Genomic DNA, 25087 nt, shown 5'->3' on the forward strand with positions numbered 1-25087 from the left:
CTGCTATGTTAATTATTGAATGTCTGTCTCATCCTTAACAACTTAAGGAGATTTTCTTGAAGCTATTCTCTCCTTTTCAGTCAATTCAAAACTGCTATAATTGCTTTGAGTTTTACTGAATTAATTCCTTTCAGGAGTAGGATTTACATACTCACTGTTATAGTCAACATATGGTATTGTGGTATCACAGTCATATGTGGACTGGGTATATAAAGTCAGCTTTGGAATTTGTGTTTCTTGACCTTATCATGTGATTCATATAAAACTTGGCACATATGAACCCTTATGTGATTTCAAAGAACCTACTGAAACCAATTGATCATGACTTTAGATCTATATGGAAAAGATCAAAAGTTAGCACATTCTTTTGTTTTTATTTGATCAATTTTCAGGCAATGACTTTATAGCAGTATTTGTACTGTATGGCATATACATTACAGCCTTTTCTTTCCTCTGTTCCTGCTACACATTTGTAAAGTCAGCTCTCAACAGTTATTTAAGAGCTGTCACTGCATACAACAGATTTGTATATTTTCCATGAGAATTTCCACATTTTTATGATTCTTTTTCTTTTAATTACAATAGCCAGAGTTATGTGGCACACTCCGTTTTCTATAGTAACTGTTTTAGGGAATATCTTGTTGCATCTGGCATTTGTTAGTATACTGAAAATACTACTACTACTACTACTGCTACTACTACTACTACTACTACTACTACTGTTGCTCATCATCATCATCATCCTCTTTACCACCAAGGTACACATTTTTTCCAAAACACAGATTTATAGCTGTTCTGAACAAGGATGTTATCTCTGTCCTGGATCTATAAAATAACATCTTGTTTTGTGCTGGTAGATCATCATAAACAACTAACATTCTAATGTTTTTTAGACTACATACTGTAAAGCATTGTAAAAATGACTGAATATTGCTCAATGAACATCACTGAATTGATTAAATTCATCTCTAAATTACTGTTCCTCTATAAGTATCAATATAAACATTTAGGTGTACCAATGTGGCACAAAACATTGCAATATGCCATTATTTTGTCTCATCTATGGAATATATCATCACATACTGTATATAGCAACCTATATCTTCCACCAGCTTTTCAGAAAATCCACTAAATTTAGTCGAACATTTCTGTTGTAAAATATACTTACAGGTAGTCTTATTATCCTAAGATGTGTTTACATTATAAAATACCTAATAATTATTTCAAAGTTGTAGCTCTTTCAAGCTGAAAATATCTCTGATGAAAAGAACTTACATAGCAGAAAATCCCTGCATGACATATTACATTAACTATACAAACTGCCCTCAGGTCACTGGGAACTGCGGCACTTAAACACAGAACCAAAAAAATGAAGCAACCATGCGACTCTCAAGAGATTGTTTTGCTCTGTCATGTCTCCAAGGAGCGCAGCATTGTCATCTCTTCATCACCTGGGGCACTGCAGGACTGGGATATGTGAACAATGATAAGGACTCCAAAATGTACGTATTAGGAACACAACACAAAGAAACCTCAATGCACAAAATTAGCCCAAGTCCAACAAAATATATTACTTTTAACCCAGCACCTATCTTACTGAGTTCAAGCATTTTTTAAGTTCAAGTGAGACTGAGCTAATTCTGGAAGCAGGGGTATTGCATTGACAGTTTTGCATTAGAGGTAAATGCATCAAAGGGCCATGCAAAGAGCCAGCTTGAGTGCTTCCAAGTCCATGGCATAGAGTTAATCTGGAACCTGCATAACAGACTTGGCTGTCCAGCCAAAAATGCCAGTTTTAAGTTTTTATGTAATGATAAGAAAGCTAAAATCCAGAGGTTTCAAAATTGACTATGCTTGTGTATATCAAAATCTTGAGGGGAGTTCCAAATAAAATGTATACATCAAAGATCAAACAACCAAAAGATGTGTATCCCTATTAAAATACCTTCAAAGGTAGAAAATAGCACATTCATTTTCATAAGATCAAGAATCAGAAAAGGAATAAACCAATATCAGTCAATCAATCCCTATGCCAAAAGCACAGGAAACAGAGAAGCGATTGAATGAAAAAAAGGAATTTTAGAGTGAAAAGTGAGAAATTCATGATGAGGAGAGCTACTAGAAAAAGGACTTGTCTCTCAAGGAAATGATGGAAGCATTCAGAATGTTTAAAAATACACTTGACAGAACACTATAAAATATACAATTGGGAACAATTACGCATCAGCAGGGAACTGGTCTGAATAATGTATTATAATAGGTCATTTCCATTTCCATTTTCTATGATTCTCCCAAAAATCAACACTTAAATTTGCAGTTATTTGTATAAAGAAAATGCTGGAGAAAACCCAGGGGATGCATATATAAGTAAAAGGAGAGGCTAGAATTACTCCACAGCAAGCCAAGAGAGAGAAAAGAAAGGATTGAGAAGCGAGGAGCAGTGAAGAAAGCCAGAAATTTTATCCTCTACACCATGTGAAAAATTTGTCTGTGGCAGCAAAAGAAAAATGGTGAGACAACTATCACAGATCGACAAGACTTTAAATTACATGACTGTAATTTAAAATCTGTAAGACTGAGAAGCTGAAGCCTTCAACAGATCCACATTTACCTTCGTCCCTCTCCTCTACAAAAAAAAAATTCTCTGGCTATTTTTGAATTCACGTAAACATCCAAATCCACTTTTAGCCTTGCTGAGATCCAGACCTCAGCTCCAAACCTCAGTTTATGAGATATCTTCCTGAACTCGATTTGAATTTGCAAGCTTTTGATTTCACTGCTATCTCCTTGGTCTTCTGTTAACAGAAGTTAGCAAATCCCACACTTCTGAGGAAAACAGGGAGTAAGGGGAAAGGAAACAAGGAAGGCAGGAGAAATTTTGCATCTTGAAGATTTTCATTCTCCAAAACGTGTCTTTGTTCCTCTTCGTAGCTGACAGCCAGGCCAGCTCAGAGGGCATAGTGGGAGGCTTTAATGATGGGGGGGAGCACAGGGACCCAGAGCCCCCCGTCAGCCCCAGGTAGGGGACAGGGCTAACCAAGTGTGTGTGCGGGACAGCAGCTTGGCCTGCTCTGCTGGAACGCTACCCAGCCCAAACGAGCGCTGCAATGTGCTTTTATTTCAATGGATGAATCATATTTTGGTCTGCAGTCAATTTGAAAAGCCAGTATGATGCTGCAATCATGTCTGCATTTGAAACTCTGAAGTGGAACGTTTGGTCTTGTTTTCAAAACGGTTTCCACTGGAATTTAAAGAACACAAGTGGAAAAACATTTCTGCTAGCGTACTCACAAGTGCTGTGTCAGGAAGTTCAAAAATGAGCACTTACAGTAACCTGAGGAATGCGCATTCCCAGGCCAATTTGGCTTTATGGGTGGGGGCTGCACCATTCCCCCCGCCATCCATGACTGCAGATGTAGTGGACAATAAATATACTCAGAGTCGAACAGGTGACACTCCAGCAGAACTCCCTCAATGCTATACTAGGAAACAGCCTTAAATCCTCTCTCTGCCATGTAGGAAGCACAGGCTGACAGAGAGGCAGTGAATCAGACTTCCCACCAGAGCCAGCCAGTGCTGCTCTTCATGCAAAAGCCTGGAAAAGGCTTTCCATTAGATCAGAGGTTACATGTGGTCTTAGCTACTGCATCTGCTCTTCATGGACCCCCTGCCATCAAAGGCGTGGGTGTCAAATAAAACAAAATAAAATAAAAATCAAAAGTAATTCTGGATGGCCTCACAGTGACTGTTTTTTGCAAATGAGTTCTTGGCGGAAGTTGAAGAAATTCCATGCATAACAGATATTTACTGAGAAATTTCTCTCCCTTGAAACAACCAAGCACCACAACCTCCTCTTTGAAAGTAAACAAACAAACAAATAGAAAAAAGATTTTTCAAGAATGCCCAGAGCACAGTGGTCAGGAAATGAGGCAATTTTGTATCTGGATTACATTACCTGAAACAAAGCAAATAAAGATTTAAAAAAAAAATATTTATAAAAGCAGCTTATGAGATTACATTAAAAACAATTGCACCCACTTTTATTTAAGTAAAAATGGCCAAAACTCTGTTTGCAAAAACTAACAGCTAGCAGATGCCTTTTTGTTAAATATAGGATGAGCACTTAATAAAAAAAGGGCCATTTTACAGTATCTTTCAATCTATTTTTACAGAATCTCACAAGTAAACTCAAAGAGCAACTAGTCTTTCTAGTGCCACTTCCTAAGGATTTAAAATGTATTCGATTAATTTATTTACTTTGATTTCAATTTCCTGTACCTTGCAGTAGCGTAATTGCAATCAAGCTGCACAATTACAAAACACAAATGAAGCAGTTTAGCACAACTATAATAACACTGAGCTAACACTTCAACAACCTAGTAAGTCTCCTGCTTCTACAAACTGACTTGCCACTGGACTTGGTTGTAGAGAAGACTGAGGAAGCACAACCACTCGGTCTTTAGCACCCTGGCAGGCAAATGCTCCCACATCCAGACACTGGTTTGATGGAAATGTGCTGCTACTAACTGCTAATTAATAAACTAAGAATACTTAACTTTTAAATAGCCTATTTCCTCCTATCTAATTCTTAAATTCTTATTTCTTTTGTGTTTCAGAAATTAAGCTAAAAATAAATTACAACTAGTGACAGAGGAGCCAAGTTCTATGGATGAAATTTGTTGTATCGGCCACTGTACAATGCTCTGTGTCACAAAGGGAGTGATAGTTTAATGTGCAAGATTGTGAATTTTATGCTCTATTCAAAACTAATAACAAAACCCTTGTCCTAAATAAAATACATATGGCTTCATAACAGTATAAAATCTTCATTTCTACACAATGTTCAAAGCAGTAAACCATCATGAAGCAGTAACCCTTAATTCTGTCACCAGCCAAGGACTATTATTCTCTTTAAAAATCATGTTGGTACAGTTTTAAAGGATAATTTCCCTGTTTTATAAAAAGATTCATAAAACAGACTGTCATCAAATTACCTGTTAGAAGCACTTCTAAAGTCTAGACAAACTTCATTGACTTACAGCTAAACAACACATTTCTTAGAAGTACACTATTGGGAGGTGAGGGATGAAAAGCACAGCTAGATCCAGACTACTACCAGGTTTTCTTCACCCTGAAGTTTTTTTGTGGAACTAATGTCAACCAAAAAGTAAGACCTTCCTAATTTCACAACAGAATTTTGTATTTGTTTCTGCCTTGCAAAAAATTGAGAGTTGTTTCAGAACTGTAGATTTTTTTCTTTTAGGAAAGCTGTAAGAAATGGCACAGTATTTCACAAGAGATGAATCTACAGCTGTTGAACTAACATTATTGAAGTTTTCAGAATTTCACACGAAAATTGATACAAGCAATTTTTCCAAATGTTTTAAAACATTCCTAAAATACTCTTATGCAGTGTATATGGTGTAGAATGCATAGAATACATAGAATGATTTTAAATGGGAGAGATTTTATTAGCATGTTTTGAAGGTAATGTAAATATTTCATATATACCTTAACTACTATTAGTAGTAATTACATATTAGTTTAAGTAATGAGAAAACACCCCTGTAGGATTACCAACAAAACTTTATAACAATGTATTTTTACTTTTGTTCAGACCAGTCTCAATCTTTAGGTTGTGATCAAAATTTCCACGGTTATAGGCCTGAATTTTTTAGATGCTGCTGTGCCGTTGCCTATCTCCATCACACAATGGAAAGTACACAATATTTTCATTAGGTCTATGACTTGGTTGGCTGTTTTTTTGTTTTGTTTTCAAGGGGGAATATGCTCCCTCAGTTCTTAAAATCCAGTTAAAATATATCTTTTATATTTAGCTTGTGTTCTCTTCCCATTCTATGTTAGATAATAGAGAGTCAGTTGCATACATATGTATACACACAAGAGCAGTCTTCTAGAGAGGCTAAGTGGAAATATGGTTTAGCAACATTAACTGTAAATGAAACATCATTTATGTCTTCTTCCTACTCTCCAGTCCTTACAGAGGAGATACACAGAGAAAAACAGGAATATAGTGCATGAGTACTGTACAGAAGGAGAGAATCTAACTTGGTTCTTTCAAATAAACTTTATATTGTTCTTCACATGGATGATACATCTCTTTCAGACAAAACTGTCAGCAAATAGTCACAATATCAAAAAAAGTTGGTGTGAGTGATGAAATCAACCACAGCAGCACAAAAATTGCCAAAAATAGCTCCTTATTCTGTATTATATGATATGCAATATATAGAGTGTTTGTAATATGTACACACATACACACACACACATATATAACACATATAGTTCATGGCTATTTTCCCTCTAATACATGTTAGAAATTAAAAATAGAAATTCCCCAAACTAACATGTTACTACAGCAGTATGACAACATTAATCCTAAATGATGCAATTACCAGCACAGCAGGTCTTCCTAAACAAGAGGCAGTAAAAACTTTATACTACCTATCTTGCTGAGTGAATTAGTGTGTAACTTGAAGTGTGGCTTAATTTTATTAACTTATTAATATATTTAGGATGGTATTTTTAGGCACTAGAACGTTGGCACCCACCTCTCAAACTCTCTTGAAAAGAGCACTACTGCTTTGGCAGCAAGCGCAAGTTTCTGCGTGATACACAAGGAAGGTACTTATTACTGTGCACAAAGACAGCAGGATGAGACCAGAAATTCTGCCTTCACATAATGTTCAAGTCCTGCCTTCACAGTTTTTTACATTTGCCTGACATGGAGACATAAAGCCAAAGAAAAGGGTAAGACCCATGTATGGCTTATCTTTGGTCTTCCAATTGAGCAACCCATGGAGACTGAGGAGCTCTCAGGCTGTATATTCCTACTATCTTTATTATTTAGACTTCTTACCATGCTTCTGTGCTCTCTGATCCACTTTCAATTTATAAGAAGACTTTATTACAGCTTGTGTTTTCTGGAATTGCTGCTATAGACATGAAGACGGCGAAAGACTTCAAGAGTTAATTGTAGAAGCAGCATGGACAGAACTTTGGCCAGTTCATTGGTCGTGGCAGCTTATACCAAGGACACACTTGAATACCTCAGACATCAGAAACTGCATCTTTCCAAAGCACTAACTTCATGAAGATGTGATCTTAGACCTACTCCAAGCTGCCTTCAAGCTTTGCTTTGTGAATTCTCTTCACATTAATTGCTGCAATGGCCACATTTTACATAGTATTTAACAAATACACATGAGAATCTGGAGTAAATCAAATTCATGACACAGATGTGTTTTGCAAGGCAGGACAGAACAGGAACAGCAGAGAAAGATGAAAACAGAAGAAGGATTTAAAAAATGTAGCAGAGAACAAATTTCCCTGTTTTAAGTATCATCTCTTCCACTCAATACCTCATCTTCCTCACTGTTCAATCCCTCTTAAAAGTTCCACTACAATTCGGATTTCTGAGAACAGTTAAGATTGCATTCTTAGTCTTTTGCATAAGCACATTATTTTAATGCTAATTTTCTAAAGATACAATCTAATTCAGCAAAGATGTGGTAACGTTGCACAGAAAAGCATACTATTTTCACAACTGCAGTGCTGGGAGTACTATCAAGGAAAAACTAGCAATACTACAGCTCTCATTCAGAGAACAATTTGAAACCCCGTATCATGCTGGCTGTATGTTCACCTGGATCTCTGCATACTCATTTTTACTTTTTTGGGGCAACACTCCATAATGACATATCTCATGAAATCATTATACCCAGTACTGACTGCTAGACTAATTGCAATAATTTGATTTATCTATTCAGCGGTACAGATAAGGCAGAAAAAGAGTATTTCAGAATATTTTCTACTGAACAGCTATTTGGACATCTCTCATTATAGCTTTGCATATGGAATTTAAAAAAAAAAAAAAGGGCATTTATTAAGTGATGGAATTTCCTGCAAAACCCTATTGCTCAGATGAATGAAAACTTAAAATACATGACATCACTTGATGCCATTTGAAAGATCACTTTATTTTTTTTACAGCTTATGCCCAAAAAACCAGGTGCTTCTACAGTGTTTATCTTGACATTTTATCAGTAGTCTAGTATAGGAAAATACTGTGACATTCAGTCATAAAAAATGCTCTGTATGAAGTTACTTTTCAACTTACAACTTCCTTAGAACTTACAACTCTTACTTCCTTAGAAAACTTTGAGAAGTTACAGCAATGCAACAATCCCTGTCACAGTCTGGTAATGAGAAAGCAATACTAAAAAACAGGAAGAACTGGTTGCTAAAAGGTTAGATCTTAATTCCAAACATTTTACACACCTAACTTGATTCATCTGTGAGTTATAATCCTAAAAATACGTATATTTAACGATTGATATTTAAAGATGGCCTGAAGTTCTCTCAGCTGTTTTCCACCACCCTTTGTAACTTTGAGACGTGCAATCATTTTCACAGTTATAACCAGGACTGAATGTTAAATGTTCTTACCTGTACATTTGTAGTCTGAGGCGACTCCTTTAAGGCCCGCATCGAACACTGATATTTCTACTTTTTGCTTTCTGTGGTGGCAGCTGAGGAGCACAGAGGGCTGTGATACAACCAGGTAGAGAAATGGCTGTAGCTCAATGTCCCCAGTTCCTCTGCGCCCAGGCTGCCGTACAATAGTTATACCCAGGGCTTGTCGAGCAGATGATCTTGTGGAAGCATGCAGACTTTCCAGTGACAAAAGTCCCGTTTTTCTCCCAGCAGACAGGGGAACGTTACTGTTCAAAAGATCGTCTGCTGTGACAGAGGAGATGCACGGCTGACTGGGCTTCTTGGTATCATGGCTGCTGCCTGAGACTGTTTCTGGAAGGTTCAGGGAGCTTTTACTTATCTTCTCACCATCTTTCTGATCTTGCACTGATTTTGATTTAGGTGAGGCAGTGCACGAGTAAGTCATCAGTGAGATTCGACTTGCTGTAACAAAAATGTCAAAGGGAATGAAGTTGAGATTCTTCACAATGGAAGACTGGCGGGAAGGACGAGCAATGCGGTGCTGGCTGGTGCCACTGTGCTGCTCAATCTGAATGATTCTGATCTTAACGCTGTCGCTGCCAATTCCACTGTCCTGTGCCCCGCTGTAACGGGAAGAAGTCTCAACTGTTCCTCCATCAGCCACATCCGTCTTCTTCTGTTCTTGTTTGGAAACCTGCAAAGGAAAATGTTATATTAACTTCTGATATCCATATCCCAGCTATTTCCATTTCAATCACAGCAAAAAATCTCTACATAAACATGAGGTCAAAAAAGAGAATTATGAAAAAAAAATCTGCCGAGTTAACTTTAACAAAGTAATCACTCATAAAAACACAGCAGGTGTCTGTTCCAATGAAATGATGACTCACAGTAGCTGAAGAGCCAAAAAAATATGTGAAAGAGAAAAAAAAGAGCAAGCAGTAAGGATTTCTAGGCTTAAACAACATTTTAAAAAAATTAAACTCTTTATTTAAAAAAATCTAAAGAATTTATAAGAAATATAAGGATTAATATAAACCATATATCTTTGAAATAATGTATTATAAATAAAAATACTAGTTAGAATTGTTTTCCAATTTTGAGCACTGATGCTCAAAACGTCACCTTTGTCACTAAAATTTTGTACTGTGATTAGATGAAATAGAACATAATATTAATCCACTACACAAATATAAAAAGACTAAATGGAAATTATAAACTTAAATGTATAAAAAGTATTTTGTAGAAAAAATATTTTTCTTAAGAGTCATGGAAATGGCAGCTGCCTTATATAAAAAACACCGAAGTTAAAGGAAACATCAGAACTATCTAAAGACTATCTCGGTGATGGGTATGAGTTCTTGGCTTACCAAGGCCACATAGGGTATTGGCTGTGACATTCACAGGGTTTCACATGAGAAATCATTGCATATAGAAATATTCCAAAAAGAAAACATACACATACACATACAAAAAGAGTGTTCCTTCTATCACACAAAATGCAAAAGTGAAATAAAAAGTTGCAAGGCTGTGTCCAGAGACCTTATAGTCTCAGCTCAAGAGACAGAGATATCCCAAGACAAAAAAGTACTTCAGGAAAAACCACTTTCAACACTGCTCATGAAACAAGTAGAAATCCTATCAAAAGCTTGAGGACAATGTGGGGAGCACATACTAAAATATATGGCAAAAAAATAATCTGCAAAAATTCAATAATAATTGATGTATGACTAATTCCTCAGATTCATATGAAGCTATACAGGTCATACATTCACCCTGTATAGCTTCTACAGCGTAACTAACACTTCCATCTGTGCTGCTGCAGAAGAGTTTCTGCACCACTCTGTACAGGAGCTAACGTAAGAAATGCCCAACTCGGTTGGATCCATGACCCACCTAGCCCAGTACACTGTTTTTGATAGCACCAGGAGGAAACTCTGTTAAGAGATACCATGAACTCTGTCCACTTCCTGCAATCTGTTCCTCTCCTTCTCCCCAGGCATCCACAGCTGTTGTATGCAGGATGCCAGGGGTTCATGTTTGTGTTGTCATTTCAGTAACCATTTCTGGGCTTCTTGTCCATGAATTCATCCAGTTCCTTTCTGAACACACTGACAGTGTCTGTTCTCCACAACCTTCGGGGGCAACAAGTTTCAATTTTTTTTGAAAAAACTGCTTTAAACCATCTCCTCCTAGTGACATTGCATTCCCCCGATCTTTTGTAGTATACGAATTGTTCAGGTCCACATTTGAGCTTTATTAGTGTTGTTATGACTTTATAAACTGTGATCACAGCTCCCCTCAGCCTTCTTCTCTTCAGATGTGGAAATCCCAGCCTTTTTAGTCTCTCCTCACAAAGAAGGTGCTCTAGCACATTTAATCTTTTTAGCTTCCCTTCTCTACTTCTGTAACTTCACTATGCACTTCTTGACTACTCTACAAAGCACCCAAGAAGTGAAACCATTACAGTTCTCTATAAAAGTGAAATGCTGCCTTCTGTCTTGTTCTCCATGTCCAACCAGATGTCCAGTATTTTGTTGGTTTTTTTTGGCTGACACTGCACACTGACACAATGATTTGATTTCTTTGTTCCAGGACCTATTTCAATAATTTCTTCTTATCTTCTGCACGCTAATGAATCTTCAAAAAGTGAAATATGAACTAGAGCAAACAGTACCTTAACTTCCTCTTTGAAAGAGAATAATGAATAAAAAAAAAAAAATTATCAGCAACTTAACTATAGGAATGAAGGGCAGTGAATTACTCAATTTCTTCAAATTTCTGTGGTCTTTATGCAGCAATATATTAGATTCTATATGTACTGCAAAAATTGGGTTATGAGGGAGGTACAAAAAAGCAAGCTTTTTAGACCTTCCTTTATATTGTGCTTTATGGAACAAAGGGAACAATCCCCTCTCCTTTTCTTTAAAGGAATGAACATACTAGGAAAAGTATTACAGAGGAAATCCTAAAACAGAACCATTAACTAGCTGAGATTTTCTTTGAAAAGGTTTTCGCCAGCTCTGGTTACAATCTTTTCAGATTCACTCATGTACATATTTTTCAAATAACCAATAAAATTCTTTGCGGCTGTTTTCTATGGCAGACTCATATCACTGACTTGTAAATGTGATACCACTTTTAATGCAGCCTCTGTAAAAATAACTAGAGACCATTTTAATGAATCACTACATTGTGAGCCAAGAAATCCTCATTCCTCCTGATATCCTAGCAAAGTTAGGCTATTTACACCTCAGCCTCTCTGCCTGGTGAAAGTGCTTCACCCATATCCTGCATTGATGGTACTTTCAAAATTGGTACAGATGGTTTCATTGCTCATGTACTGAGGGCAAGCAGAAGGCAGAAGGGATGGCGCTGTGAAAAAATCTTGCCATAGAATTTCATGGAAATGCTGCCTGAAATGAAGTTGAGAGCATATGCTGCTAAACCCAGCAATTTTTAATTGCTACACAGACATTAGTTGAGTCTGATCAAAAACGTTTTCAGAAAGCATGATTCAGTGGTGAATGACACTCTTATGGTTAGTACACGGTATTCTCTTGTTCTCCTCTATACAGCATAAATTTCTGCAGCTGCATGACTTGGCCAGAAGAAATGAAAATATGGTGTCATCCACTAAGTGACAACCTTCCAGGGAGAAAAACATTGCATGTGTATGACCAAGTGGAGGGAGAAATCACAGTTCTGGTTTCTGAATGGATCCTCTCTTCTCACACCTAAACAGATTTGAATTGAAGCCTAGTTCTTTTCCCTTGACTCTTTTTATAATTAAGTTAAATGTTCTGGTCTATGCAAAGCACCTCAAGTAAGGTCAGAAAGTAGCTCTGCCTCCATCCCCAGTCAGAACCCAGTCAGGTTCTCTGTGCAGACTGCTGCAAGGGTGCTAATTGGTCCCAACTGCTGAGCTTCCTGTTATGTGGACATTTGACTACAGAAATTTTACTGAGACCCCAAATCAATTCATGCAGGTCACTGAACCGCACTCAGAAGGCAATTTCTGCTCAGTATTAAGCAGTATGGAATATGAACCAGCACCCAAAAGGTGAAAGACACCATATCCTATTACGGTTTTCCATGCCACCCGGTTCCACAATGAAACTTTGACTTATGTATGGTCTTACCACATATATTATAAAGGTTGAAACATGTGCGTAATGATTTGCAAGACAGCTGTATGTAACACAACCGAGTACAAAAGAAAAGTGAAGAAGTATCACTGGAACTTCTTGCATCAATTTCAGCTCAGTAAAGCATCAAGCCTTCCAACAATGTTTCACAGTTAACCTGAAGATAGGCCTAGTAATAAACTTGGGAACCATTTAGGTATTCCTCTAATGGGATAAGGAGATGAGCGGGAACGAGTCTCAGTATAACAACTCTAAAATGATTCTGTGCTGTATTACAGAATAAATGGGCCAATACTTTAAAGATGTCAAGAACAGCAACATCATCTTGCTGTTAGCAAATGTAATGGTAACATTTATCATTGGGCTGTATTATATCAATTCTCTTAGTCTTTACATAACCCATTTAAAATGAACAATAAAAGTTTTCTTTAATTAGCTACTGGTGTGCATTAACATGATCATGATTAAACCATAAAAACCAACCGTACATTACTCTGGTCCCCTATACCATGTGTTTTTAATTGTTTTAGTTGAAAATGTACTTTGAGTCCCTTTTAAGAGTTCGACCTTCTGCTTTCAGAGAATTAAATGCATATTACTATAGTGGAGAAGATAATGTTTCAGACCTCCAGGCATATATTAAACACACTGGCAGCACATTAGACAAAATGCTTTACTTATTAGATACTTCCTATTCTAAACAGTGTCATCAAAGGCTAAAAACAAAATCCGTATAAAAGCTGCACAATGCTTCCACACAGAACCTGTGCCAAAATCCCTGTACTTTCCAGCTAATGAGGAAAGGATGTGTACTCTTAACATATGAATGTAAGATTTTCCAAGCATTCACTTTAGGAAACAGGACTATTGATTCCACATGGCTTATGTTAAATGAAACTGTATTGGTAAAATAACCTTTAAGATATTTGGCATGATAACTATAATTAAACAGTATTCAAAGGAATAAAACAAAAGGGAATTTGGTTCCACAATGGCTAATTAAAATAAAATGAAAAAACACAGCATGTCATCTATCAAGATAAATTGTTATTGTTTAAGAACTATTTAAATACTGTTAAAATATACTTTTAGATAAAATCTGAAAGGACTGGAAAAATATTTGTGGTTTAAAAATTGATAGTTTGGTGAAAAAAAAAGTATAGGACGCTGAAATTTTAAGCTGAGATAATAGCTTTAAAGCTATGAGCATAACCAGATGGTACTTAAATCAGAGATATTCTACAGTTTCACTGTCAGAATAAGTTGCAATATGGAAACGTTTTCAATAGCTAGAGAAAACACATCAAGATGATAGTTTATTTCTTAGATCACTTCAGTGCGTTTTCTTGTCCTTTCACAGTTATATATCCTATCAATACTACACACCACAGAAAAGGTGTTGAAAGCTGCACTAGTAGCTGGGGAACTGTGGTTAATTCTTCCTTTTCATGTGTTGAGATAGGTAACTTGACTAGCTTAACCTCTTGAGTTCACTAGGGCATATGACACATATATCTATCAAGAGAAAGGGCATGGAAATGGCATGTCCTGTAGAACACACACACATAAGTACATCATAAAATCAAGGATCAATAAATAGATTTGCCTTTCAACATTGGCAAGCAGTCCTATCTCAGGTCACAGCAATTTTAACCAGGTAAGTCTTATTTATTTTCCATTTTTGATCACAGTATTTAGATGGTAGAGACGTCTTCAAAGTTTTCACTCCATAAAGAGCAGAAATAAAATCATCAAGGTAAACACACAACCTAATACTTTAGACCAGTAATTAACACATTTTCCATATAAAAGAGAAGTGTTTTACAACAATTGGCAGAATTGCCACATTATATTTCTTAATCCCTCAAGAATTTTCAACAATAGCAAATGTAAGCATGTGCAAATTTCACTATAAACATTTTTATGTTCTTTTTCTGGTACTTGACAGAATAACTCTTTAGTTAATAGAATAACTGTAAGCAATATGATCTTTGGAAGTGCAGCCGCTCTAGAGGAAAAGCATCTACATTTGCATATTTTTTCCAGCTTCTCATATTAATTATGGTTATATAATGACACTATTGAAGTAAAATTTCCAGTCATTTCTTTACTCTGATAAAAACCCTTCGGCCAATCATGAGCTCATGCTTCACATTACATAAGTTACGGAAAGACTCACAAGTGTGAAACCACAAAATCAAAGTGCCAATCACATCTGCTCCATCACTGCTGCATGTGACCTAGTTTTATTTCTTTTGCTAAAAAGTATTAATATTTACATGGAAATAAAAATCTTGCCTACTGGACGAAGTAAGTTACAGAAAAGGAGTATGCTCCATTTTTATTTTCTGTTGTGCTTAAACTGGAATTACAAAGATAATACTGGATAACTTCTTCCTTTGTTTTAAGTACTTCATCTACTGCATCAGAAAGTTTCCAACAGTTTAGAAATTTAGTTAATGTATCACTGTTATCTAAAGGACCTCTATTTGCCACACTGCTCTACTGAACACTGCAACTAAAACAGTTTTATTATGTTTTCTGTATGAGTTATATGACTGAATTTAATTCTGACCATTATAAAAATTATTTTACAAATTGACATATTAATTTCACATGGAAAATATAATGAAAGACACACATACAAACATATTTGACTGCTAAATTATGTCCTCCAGTCTAATAAAGTTCCAAATTAAAACTTCAGTCCTACTACTAAATCTAGACAGGTTGCTTCTACTTGTATCAATCCAACTGCAGAAAGAGTCCTTTGCATCATGAATCTAAAGCTGTCCTCCAAAAGGCAACTATTAAATCAAGCCAAAGTGAGGCAACAAAAATAGCAGAGATGTCTGAAGTAGTTTATTTCATAAAAGTCAAATGGGTTTTTTTCCTCTAAGGAGTTTTCTTTTTAAGCAGAATTTGTTGCAAAACAAATGATGCCGATTTGAAGTGTAACTGTGTATATGAGCTTCTGGATGCACAGAAGTACTTCAGATGGGAACTGTATTCTTCACAATACGGCAGGAATTACATGCAAGTTGTGATGGCAAGGAGCAATACAAACTCAGTTTCTTTGTGCAATGTTTTCCCAGCTCTTCAAAAGTAAAGAGGCTACATTCCGTTAAACACTGATGCAAGTATTCATAAATCAAAGCTGTGTTAAATGTTCCAATTGTAACATGGATATGCAAGTGCTAAATCCTTTCTAACGCCAACAAAATTAATTTTTTTCATCTTAATACAAACAATATGTTTATTTTGCTACCCTATGAAGGCCAGTAAGAAACTTGTGTTCAATTTTTTTTTCTTTACAAATAAGGGCTTTCAATTTAAAAAGACCAGGATGAAATCTGGCAGTTCTTTTTTCCACAGTATTTTTTCATTAATAGTTTTACTATAAGCATTAGCCTTTTTGGTGTTATTTTTCAACTTTAAATTCAAATTTTAAGTTAATATCTTTGCTTTTATACAAAAAATACTGCCTTAAAACACACATGCGTATTTATTTTAGACATGGTGATGGTTTGCTCAATTTTGTATGTTCTTTTCTGATTTTTTTTGTTTGTTTTTGGTTGGTTTGTTTTTGTTTTGTGTGGGGCTTCTTTTGGGGGGGGGGGGGGGTTGGGAGTCTGCTGGCATAATTCATTTGAACATTTTCAAAAGCAATAGTTGAAACTTTACCTTGATTTTGCACATGTACATATGGCACATACAGGACAACTGCAGGATCAGACCCAGTCAGCAGAAGTTTAGGAAAGGCAGATCCTGCCTGATCAAGCTGATCTCCCTTTATGACCAGGTAACCTGCCTAGTGAAGGCTGTTGATGTAGTCTACCTGGACTTCTGCAAGAAGACATTGAGGTGCTGGAGGGTGTCCAGAGAAGGCCAACAGAGCTGGTGAAGGGTCTAGACAGTAAATCCTACAGGGAGTGGCTGAAGGAGGTGGGTTTGTTTAGTCTGGAGAAGAAGGGGCTCAGAGGAGACCTTACTGCTCTCTACAAATGCCTACAGGGATCGTAGCAAGGTGGGGGTCACCCTCTTCTCCCAGGCAAATAGTGAAAGTGCAAGAGAACACAGTCTCAAGCTCTGCCAGAGGAGGCTCAGTTTGGACATCAGGAAGAATTTCTCCACTGAAATTGTGCTTAAGTGTTGGAATGGGCTGCCCAGGGAAATGGCAGAGTCACCATCCCTGAAGGTGTTCAAGAAACAACTACTCGTGGCACTTACTACTATGGTTTAGTTGGCATGGTGGTGTTTGGTCAAAGGTTGGATTCAATGACTTAGAAAGTCTTTTCCTACCTTACTGATTCTACGATTCTAGGACATTCTCTAACAATTCAGTATCAAAATTTTAGTATCAGACTGATTTTACCAGTCTCAGTTTTGGGTCACGTTTCCATCCAGTTTAAATAATTTAATAATATTAAATATAGAAATATCAGAAATATCATTCACTGTTATGACTTCCGAACATGAGAAATTTAACAAAGTTACTTACTCCCATTGGAGTAAATTGAAATATTCTCCAGTTGACTAATATTGAGCATTCTGTAAAATAAATTAAAATAAGCAGAAGGAAAATGCCAAATACCCTGGCAGCAATTCAAAGTGGAATTCAATGAAGCCTCAAAAGAGAAATTTAGGCATCATTTTCTAAGAGAGGATGAATATTGTTTATGAACAATAAAAAGTCATTACTGTAATGTGGTAAAGTAACTTGGTACTTGACTTTCATAATACAGACTCTTTCTTCAGCCTCTTAAATGAGTAACTGTACAGTTAAATGAACTATTCCCAGAATCAAATGGTACAATCTTTTTCTTATTATATATTAGATACTTTATCCATTTTGAGCATTTTAAAGGCAATTAAAATAACTAAATCCACAGCAGATTAAAAGATTTCATGTACAGATGCTGCCCAACTAAACAAACTTCATTCTACATTATTTCCAGTAATTAAGTCAGACTGAGTCAGACTACATGCCACAAACAGAAAAATCCACAGTGCAGGAGTCTCCAGTGAGAAATATCCAGCTGCTGGCAAACTCACTGAAACATGTGTGAGTGCCTCAGGTTTTAAAGCTGCTAGATGTCTGGAAAATGATCTTTCTGTACCTTACTGCCTTTTTTTTCCCCTAAGTTACTACATCTCTCCTGTATCAACTTGTAATTAAACTGATCTTTGACTAAATCATGTTTCAATTTGTTGAGAATACTTTAAAGACTACCTGAGGAAGTAAAGCACATAAAATGGCATGTGAATTCAAAACTACAAAATTAGGAATTCCAGAGTATGTTTTTTTGGTAACAAGGCCATGACAAAATATCCCCATTTGTAGCAAGTTGTTTGTTTCAGCCTTGGTGTACAATTCCATGCCAGACTGAATTTGTGTCTTCTCATTTGTGTCTTATATGACAGTAAAACAGCCAGTTAAGGGTCTTGGAACATCCAAAAAACAATAATCCCAGGAAGAAAAAACAACAAGCCAACCAATCAAAAAACCTGAGAAAAAATGTACTTGTTTTTTTGGCTTGTTCTGTTTCCTTCACTGGTTCATTGTACAATACAAAGCAGTCCAGCAAAGCACAGGCTGTGGCACTTCATCTTGGATTAACTTAAGCCTCAAAACTGCATCCTAAATTGCACCCGCTGAACTTGTTTAAAACAATTAAAATAAAGAATCATCGCACTGGAGCAGGAAAGAAAGGCCCAGAAGAGGACCTCTGCAAGCTCCCCTCAGGAGTGGGTGACACACGGAGCTGCATCTTCAGGCTTCTCTGACTGATCAGGCCCGGCAGTTTTCCAGCCCCCTCAGTCTCTTGGTGGTGAGAGGCTGCTTCAAAGCACCCAGCACTCGAATCATGCTGATGATGCCTTAGGATTTTACCTTTTATATTTTTCATATATTTGTAGTTCTGCAATTCTTTGGTGTGTAACTCTAAACTCCATATAGTCTGCTAGCTACTGTCCTCCCATTTTGGTCAGAAAAAACAATTCCTCTCTAGGCCTGAAACTCAAGGATGCCTTACTGTCTCAGGCCCCAAGAAATACAAACAGTAGTGAGTTGGGGGGAGCAAACTTGGGGTAAATGACTTCATTACATGAAGTTGCAATTGGAGGATTAACCCCCAATATGCAAACTTAAAAATGTATGAAAACCCATGACCCTGTTGTCCATTTTTGGGTATAGCCCCTGGGTGGGCTTCATCTGCCCTAATGTACCTGAAGGCCCTTCAATAAATATAACCACTTTTTATTCTCTTAATTTTGTTTAGCCTCTATTTTTAGGTAGTCCCACAAGGCATCACTGAGACTGGACTTTATACCTTACTGGAAAATCAGTGGAGAACTATTGTGAAACACATCCTGCAGCAGTCTGACATTTTCAAAGCTTTTATCTGCAGTGGTACAATTCCATTGGAGCCATTCAAACAGTGGGCTGGTAACAACACAGCGGGCCCAGATACAAACAGTTTACAAAGTTTACTTCTTAAAGAAAAACACTTCTGAACTTTACATGCTTCTATATGGTATTACTATGATGTACTATAATAAAGATGCAACAAGACTGCAGATATTATTGAATATTATTTACATATACTGTTTTTCCATAAAAATATTTTTCCAATTTTGGGCCATGAAGTTCCTGTTGGTTCACTAACAACTGCTGCTTTTTCGGGGGGGTTTTTTTGTTTGTTTTTCTTAGTTGTTAAGTATTATTAAAATACTTTCCTAAGTATTATTCTAAGCATAATTTTTTTAACTGGGCATAAATTCTTTTGCTGTGGTGGGCTTGCTCCCAGACATATCTGGAAAATGACCCAATGAACCACTCAACCAAGACCAAGTCTACCCAGAAATTACATTGTACAACAATGATTCAATAGAAATACAATGGGTAAAACTTCCAGATGTTCAATATGCAATGAACACTTATCTTGTGTGGAGAAGGCACTACTGCCTTTATAATGAACTTTATGAAGAGCATGTAGATCAGTTAGGTGCACACCTCCCACTGAAAAAAATGACAGTTTGGCAGATAATTTATTTGTGATTCTGAATCTCTCCTACTCTCTTCTGTTCCTGTTTTGGAAGGCAAAGAATCAGCAGAAAAGGATGATCTGTAGAGAACAGACAGCATATTACAGCAGAAAAGCAAAAAAAGACATACAAACTACTGCAAGGAAACAGGTGAACTAATGCAAACCCACAAACCTAATTATCTAATTGTCCCTGTAGCTCTGTGAAGAAAAAAATGCCCGACTTTCTAAAATAATGTCTTAAATCACTGGTGTTCAGACAAATACCAGTTTTATGAAACTTGTAGACAGGCTTCCTACTCAGTAAAGCTAATGGATTTTCAGTTTTAGGGATTCTCTAATTCAAACAGCTCTCCAATAATCTGAAATAATTGTCACTGCTAATTTCTGAGAATACTTTACTAAGTCATTATTCCTCCAGTGTTTTGATGGAGAAAGTTAAAATTAGTGGAAACCTTTACCTAGCATGAGTCAAGAATGAAGCTTCCAGTCTTGATTCATACAATGAGTCACAGGTAATCTAGGGGGAAGGTACAGTCTCAGTGAAACGAAGAGCTGGAAATATTGCCTAGGAGCATGCACTGAGGAAAAAAAGTGCTAATATGCAAGATTATTAAGCAAACCCATTAAGCACAGCAGAAACACTGAAGCTGCATACTATGTATAAACAACTGAGAACTTTAAAATGTCTTCTCTCGAAAAAGGTAGTGGCAGCCAATTATCTGCAGAGATAAATTCAGAGAAATTAGAAATGGCTGCAAACCTGAATGTGATTCAGTACATGTTATTAGCATCATATGCATGACTCATACCAATCTTTTATGACAATCATAATCTATGATTTCAACATTTGATATAACAACCAGTAACTCAATCAGAGTGAAGCTAGCTGTAAAAATGGAAGTATTGTCCTGCTCTTTAATCTCCTCCATACTAATGAGAAACACTCTTCAATGTAAGTCAGTGTCACAACTACCTCTTTTATCTAAATGGGAGTACCAACAGTACCAGATTGTATCGTACCTACCAAAGCCACAAACCCTATGCATGTACTTTGTAGCCCTGTCACCAAAGCATGACACAGCACTAAAAATTAGTTCACTGTAATTTTACTAGGTTGGCTTATATGATAGGTGGCAGGATACACTGAACATATTAGAAAGAAATTAAATACAGCTAGGCTCCTTATTATCCTTCAAGTCTGAACACTGTGTGTCCACGAAGAAACACAACTACTTTCTCTGCCCCACTCAACCAAAATTCAGCGAAATATTCAAATGTTCAAGACAAGTGGAAAATTATTATTACTGACACAAGTGAACTTTCCTGCAAGCAAGACACAGAACAAAATAAATTGTTTGGATTCAGAGAAGCTCAGAAGCCCACATCATCCTAGAAATAATTGTTGATGATCAGGGGAAGGATATTAACATTCAGAAACTATTGTCTACCTGTGGAATGCTCAACTGAAGTGTAAAGTTCAAATGATACTTTTCCATTCAAAATATCTAGTTTTAATTCAGGTATCTCAAAATCCTCATAGCATGACTCTGGATGCAACTTGTGCAGCATTGCAAGGGTATGAATGAAACTGCAAAGCAATTCCAAATGTTAAAAAACACCACCTGCTTAGATTTGAAGTGTAAAAATAAATTGTGCATTTCTAAAAATTCCAGGCTAACACAGAACTCAGATGTTTTGTCATGAGAGGTTTTCGCTGTGTGAAACCTCTGCATGTGTGCACATCCACATACATGCTTATGTCCTTTGGAGTAATCCTCACGTGTTTTGTCTTCATGTCTGCAAAATGGACCCTTCCTCTTAAGGCTTCCTCCTTTAGTGTGAATTTACTTCATCCCTAAATCTCTTTTTTTTTTTTTAATTGAAAAGCAAGATTTCTGCTTTGAAGATTCTTAGAAAAATCACATCCATTTTCGCCAATATAAGAACAGTATCTAGGTTTCCACTGGAATGAGAATGTTTGCTGATATGAAGTATCAAGAAGTACTGCACAGTCCTTCAAAATGATACCTCCTCACTGGTTTTGGCAACAAAATCAAATGATGAGACAAAGCTTCCTAAGAACGGAAACAGGGTATGGCAATGACTCAAGATACTGGCAAGGACTTTATTTTGATAGTGTCCTTGAACTAACCAAAATATCTGTTATTTCCAGGAAAACATCCGACAAGTGGCTATGTGGGAACCCAAGTACTGGTAAAGGTACCAGGAAAATGATGCAAGTATTATTCAGCCATTCCAGCTAAGGGTTTTTATTGGCATTCTCAAAAAGTTACGTTTTTGGCACTCTCCCTGACACTACTGAGCTACAAGATTATGTTTAGAACATATGAACAGTTCAATGGTAACTATTATCAGAAGAGTTCTAATGTCATATACATTTCAAAAGATTTAGCCATTCTACAAATTTTAACAACTTAATAAAGCAATTAAGTCTAGCAAGCCTACTGACTATCTAAGTGGATTAGATTAATCTGTGGAACAATCTTTACAAAGAATATGAAGTTATGCATGGTGCAAAATTTTCTTCATCAACTCTATGCACATGTATGTCTTAAATGTGCTGACTTTTTTTACATGTCTTCATGTTACTATATATTTGAAAAAACCACACAAATTAATTTGTACAGCTCCTTTGACATGTCAAGGTTTCAGGCCTTTAACATTAGTAGAAATAGAAAATGTATGCCATTTTAAAATTTAACATTCACCATCTTACAAAGCTGCTACAGAACATAGATTTTCAGATTTAGGTGAAACTGATTCAGATGCCATTCTTTCACTAAGGTATAATGAATAAAAACTTCTGCTCATAGATTGGCTTTTTTTGTTTGTTTCAAACATTATAAAATTACTAAACTATAAAATACAGCTAATCCTGGTCAGCATAAAACTGCTTGTAAATGGTACAAGGATACCGTTGCAGTTTAGACTCATGCAAATTAATTTCACAGGAAACAGGAACCACTTAACTGTGTCCAATAACAGAACCTGGACCCCATGGACAACTTTGATCCATTTGATTTTATATACACAAAAGGCTATGCTTTTGTATGTTTAAAGTCATGACTAGTTAAAAGAAAATTCATTCACGCAGGTATTGTCACTCTTCAAACAGTATGAAAAACATGAATTTCTGCTAGAACAGACAAATGAATTGTGAAAAAATAGCTATATTTGTATCCTGACAAAATCTCAGGCATGAATAACAGGATGTATCATTCTACTAGACAGTCTCAGATGATACAACATTACCTGAATCTGAAAACAGACTACAGATGGCCAGAAAAATTGAAAAATTAGGATGGCAGCCATATAATCACCAGCAGTATACTCTGAAAACTATGCCTCATTACTTAATAAACAGGATAGTACTAAAGTGGAATTCTGTCCTAAAGAAAATCAATATGAAACTAAGCAGCATATTTATCCCTAGGTGATCAGCCAGTCCATCACAAGCCACACAAGTGACTGAATGGTGACTACTGCCTCCTACTGAAAAGGGCTTTCCCTAAGTGGCAATTCCTGTTTTGGTTTGCCACCATACATTTCCTTTTTTTTTACAAAACAGATAAAAAATTAATTAATATTGAGACTTCTATTCTACTTTCTAATTTGTCTGAGAACACAAAATATTACATACTGTTTGAAGAAGACTGACATACAGAGTGACTATATTAGCTTTATTTACTTCTAAAAATAGGTTAAAATGCATGAAAAATTTGTTCCTTGTGAGAGAAAGCCAGGGAAAAAAGGGAGGATTCTTCTCACAAAGAAAACAGGGAAGTTCAAATCTAAATTGCTCACTGCTCACTCACTATACCTTCAATTAATTCTTTACTGGCTTCAACTATCCTTCCCCTTTATATTTCTCGTCTTTCTCTTTAGAAAAAAAAAAAAAATCTTATTTTGCTTTAAAATGAAGGAAATTACAGAATCCATGTATTTATAATTGCTGTCAAGAATCAAGTTTTCCACACTACCTAGCAGGTGATGTTCCATGCAGGGAAGAAATTGTCACTAGTGCTGTTTAAAGGTAATGTTGCCACAGCATCAAACTCCTCTGTATACAAGCATCAGATGACTTAGAAGATTAGTCAAGATCAAAGAATGCAGAACCCTCAGTCTCACATCGTGTGACTAACACTGGAACTTTCGTCTCCTTGTCAGACATTTACCAAATTATCACTGTGACACATCCAATGTCCACACTGTGAGAAAGTCCAAGCATGTGCTCTCTCACACTTCTCTTTAGGGTGAGTTTAAGCCACCGTCTTGCCTTCAGTGATTTTGTCCTGCATGTATGTCAACAACCAACTATACTTGCTATTTGTGGCAAATCTATAATAATTCCTACTCAATTTATGGTTTTCTAACTTTTTTTTTCCCAAAAATGAACCAACATGATTTCTTGCATGTGTTTTAATCTAAAGAACAGTTTGAATTTTGGACCTTTTTAATAGCACCATTTTTATTATCTCTGTAATGAATACTTCAGATTATTTCGGTCAATACATTAAATGATCAGAAATTGTGAAGTTTTGAATTAACTTTACATACCATTCAGTTATTGTTTTACTTGGATAAGAAAGCACAAATTCAAGGTAATGATTATAAAAATAATTCACAGGTTACCTTCAAAATCTTGCTAGGCAGGGTATTCAATACAGAGATTGTACAGAATGTTTATGTCTTTTAGACTATTTCACTAAGGGTAGTACAAGATGGAATAAATGCAATTCATTGAGCAGAAGAAGGTCTGATTCAGATAATCAAGCACTGTAGGCTAAAAAGGAAAAAAGGTGGACTGAACCCCGACTTGCACTTAAAACTCATGTAAAAATTATTCTATCCCATCATGTTTTATCTTAAAACACTTGGAAAAATACCAAAAGAGAAGAGAAAAAAACCCTGAACCTTGAGTCTTTAATTAATATTGATGAGAACATAGAAGAAAACCAACACTTCAAGGGTTTTGTTCGCTTTTTTCCTGTCTCACTATAACTTTTTTATTTTGCTGTTATAATTTATTTTTTCCAGAAAATAACAACAATCCCTATGAGATGTTTTCCCATTAGATTTGTTCCAGCTTGGAACTCTTTCAACACTATTGATATGAAGCTTCACAGCATTCGAGTGAAATGCTTTTCCTTTCATTAACAATACAAAATATCCTTTTGTCTTGAAGCAAGGAATATTTGGAAGAATACTATTTATGAACTTCTTTGCAGATTATTGTATTGAGTAAATTCCTCCCCAGACATATTTTATGTGAAATCTTGATATGCATGAACATCTTGTCACCTTAATTTAAGTGGTCACAAAAAACATTCAGGAAAACGTCCTTAGAAACTGGTGTTGAATCATGAAGTGCTCACACAGCTATAGGATACA

General features: G+C 36.1%; 1 protein-coding gene across 8 annotated transcripts in view; it reads right to left on the reverse strand.

The window, feature by feature from the left end:
* Positions 1–25087, reverse strand: part of VPS13B (vacuolar protein sorting 13 homolog B) — a 437850-nt gene that overhangs the window by 110018 nt on the left and 302745 nt on the right. For all 8 annotated transcript variants that reach the window (XM_017730363.1, XM_017730354.1, XM_017730356.1 and 5 more), the window contains one exon: positions 8470–9172. In XM_017730363.1, coding sequence (XP_017585852.1) covers positions 8470–9172 — 703 coding nt within the window. The remainder of the gene's footprint in view (positions 1–8469; positions 9173–25087) is intronic.

This window comes from Corvus brachyrhynchos, unplaced genomic scaffold (assembly GCF_000691975.1).
Source record: "Corvus brachyrhynchos isolate BGI_N302 unplaced genomic scaffold, ASM69197v1 scaffold302, whole genome shotgun sequence".
In the NCBI taxonomy this organism is placed as follows: Eukaryota; Metazoa; Chordata; class Aves; order Passeriformes; family Corvidae; genus Corvus; species Corvus brachyrhynchos.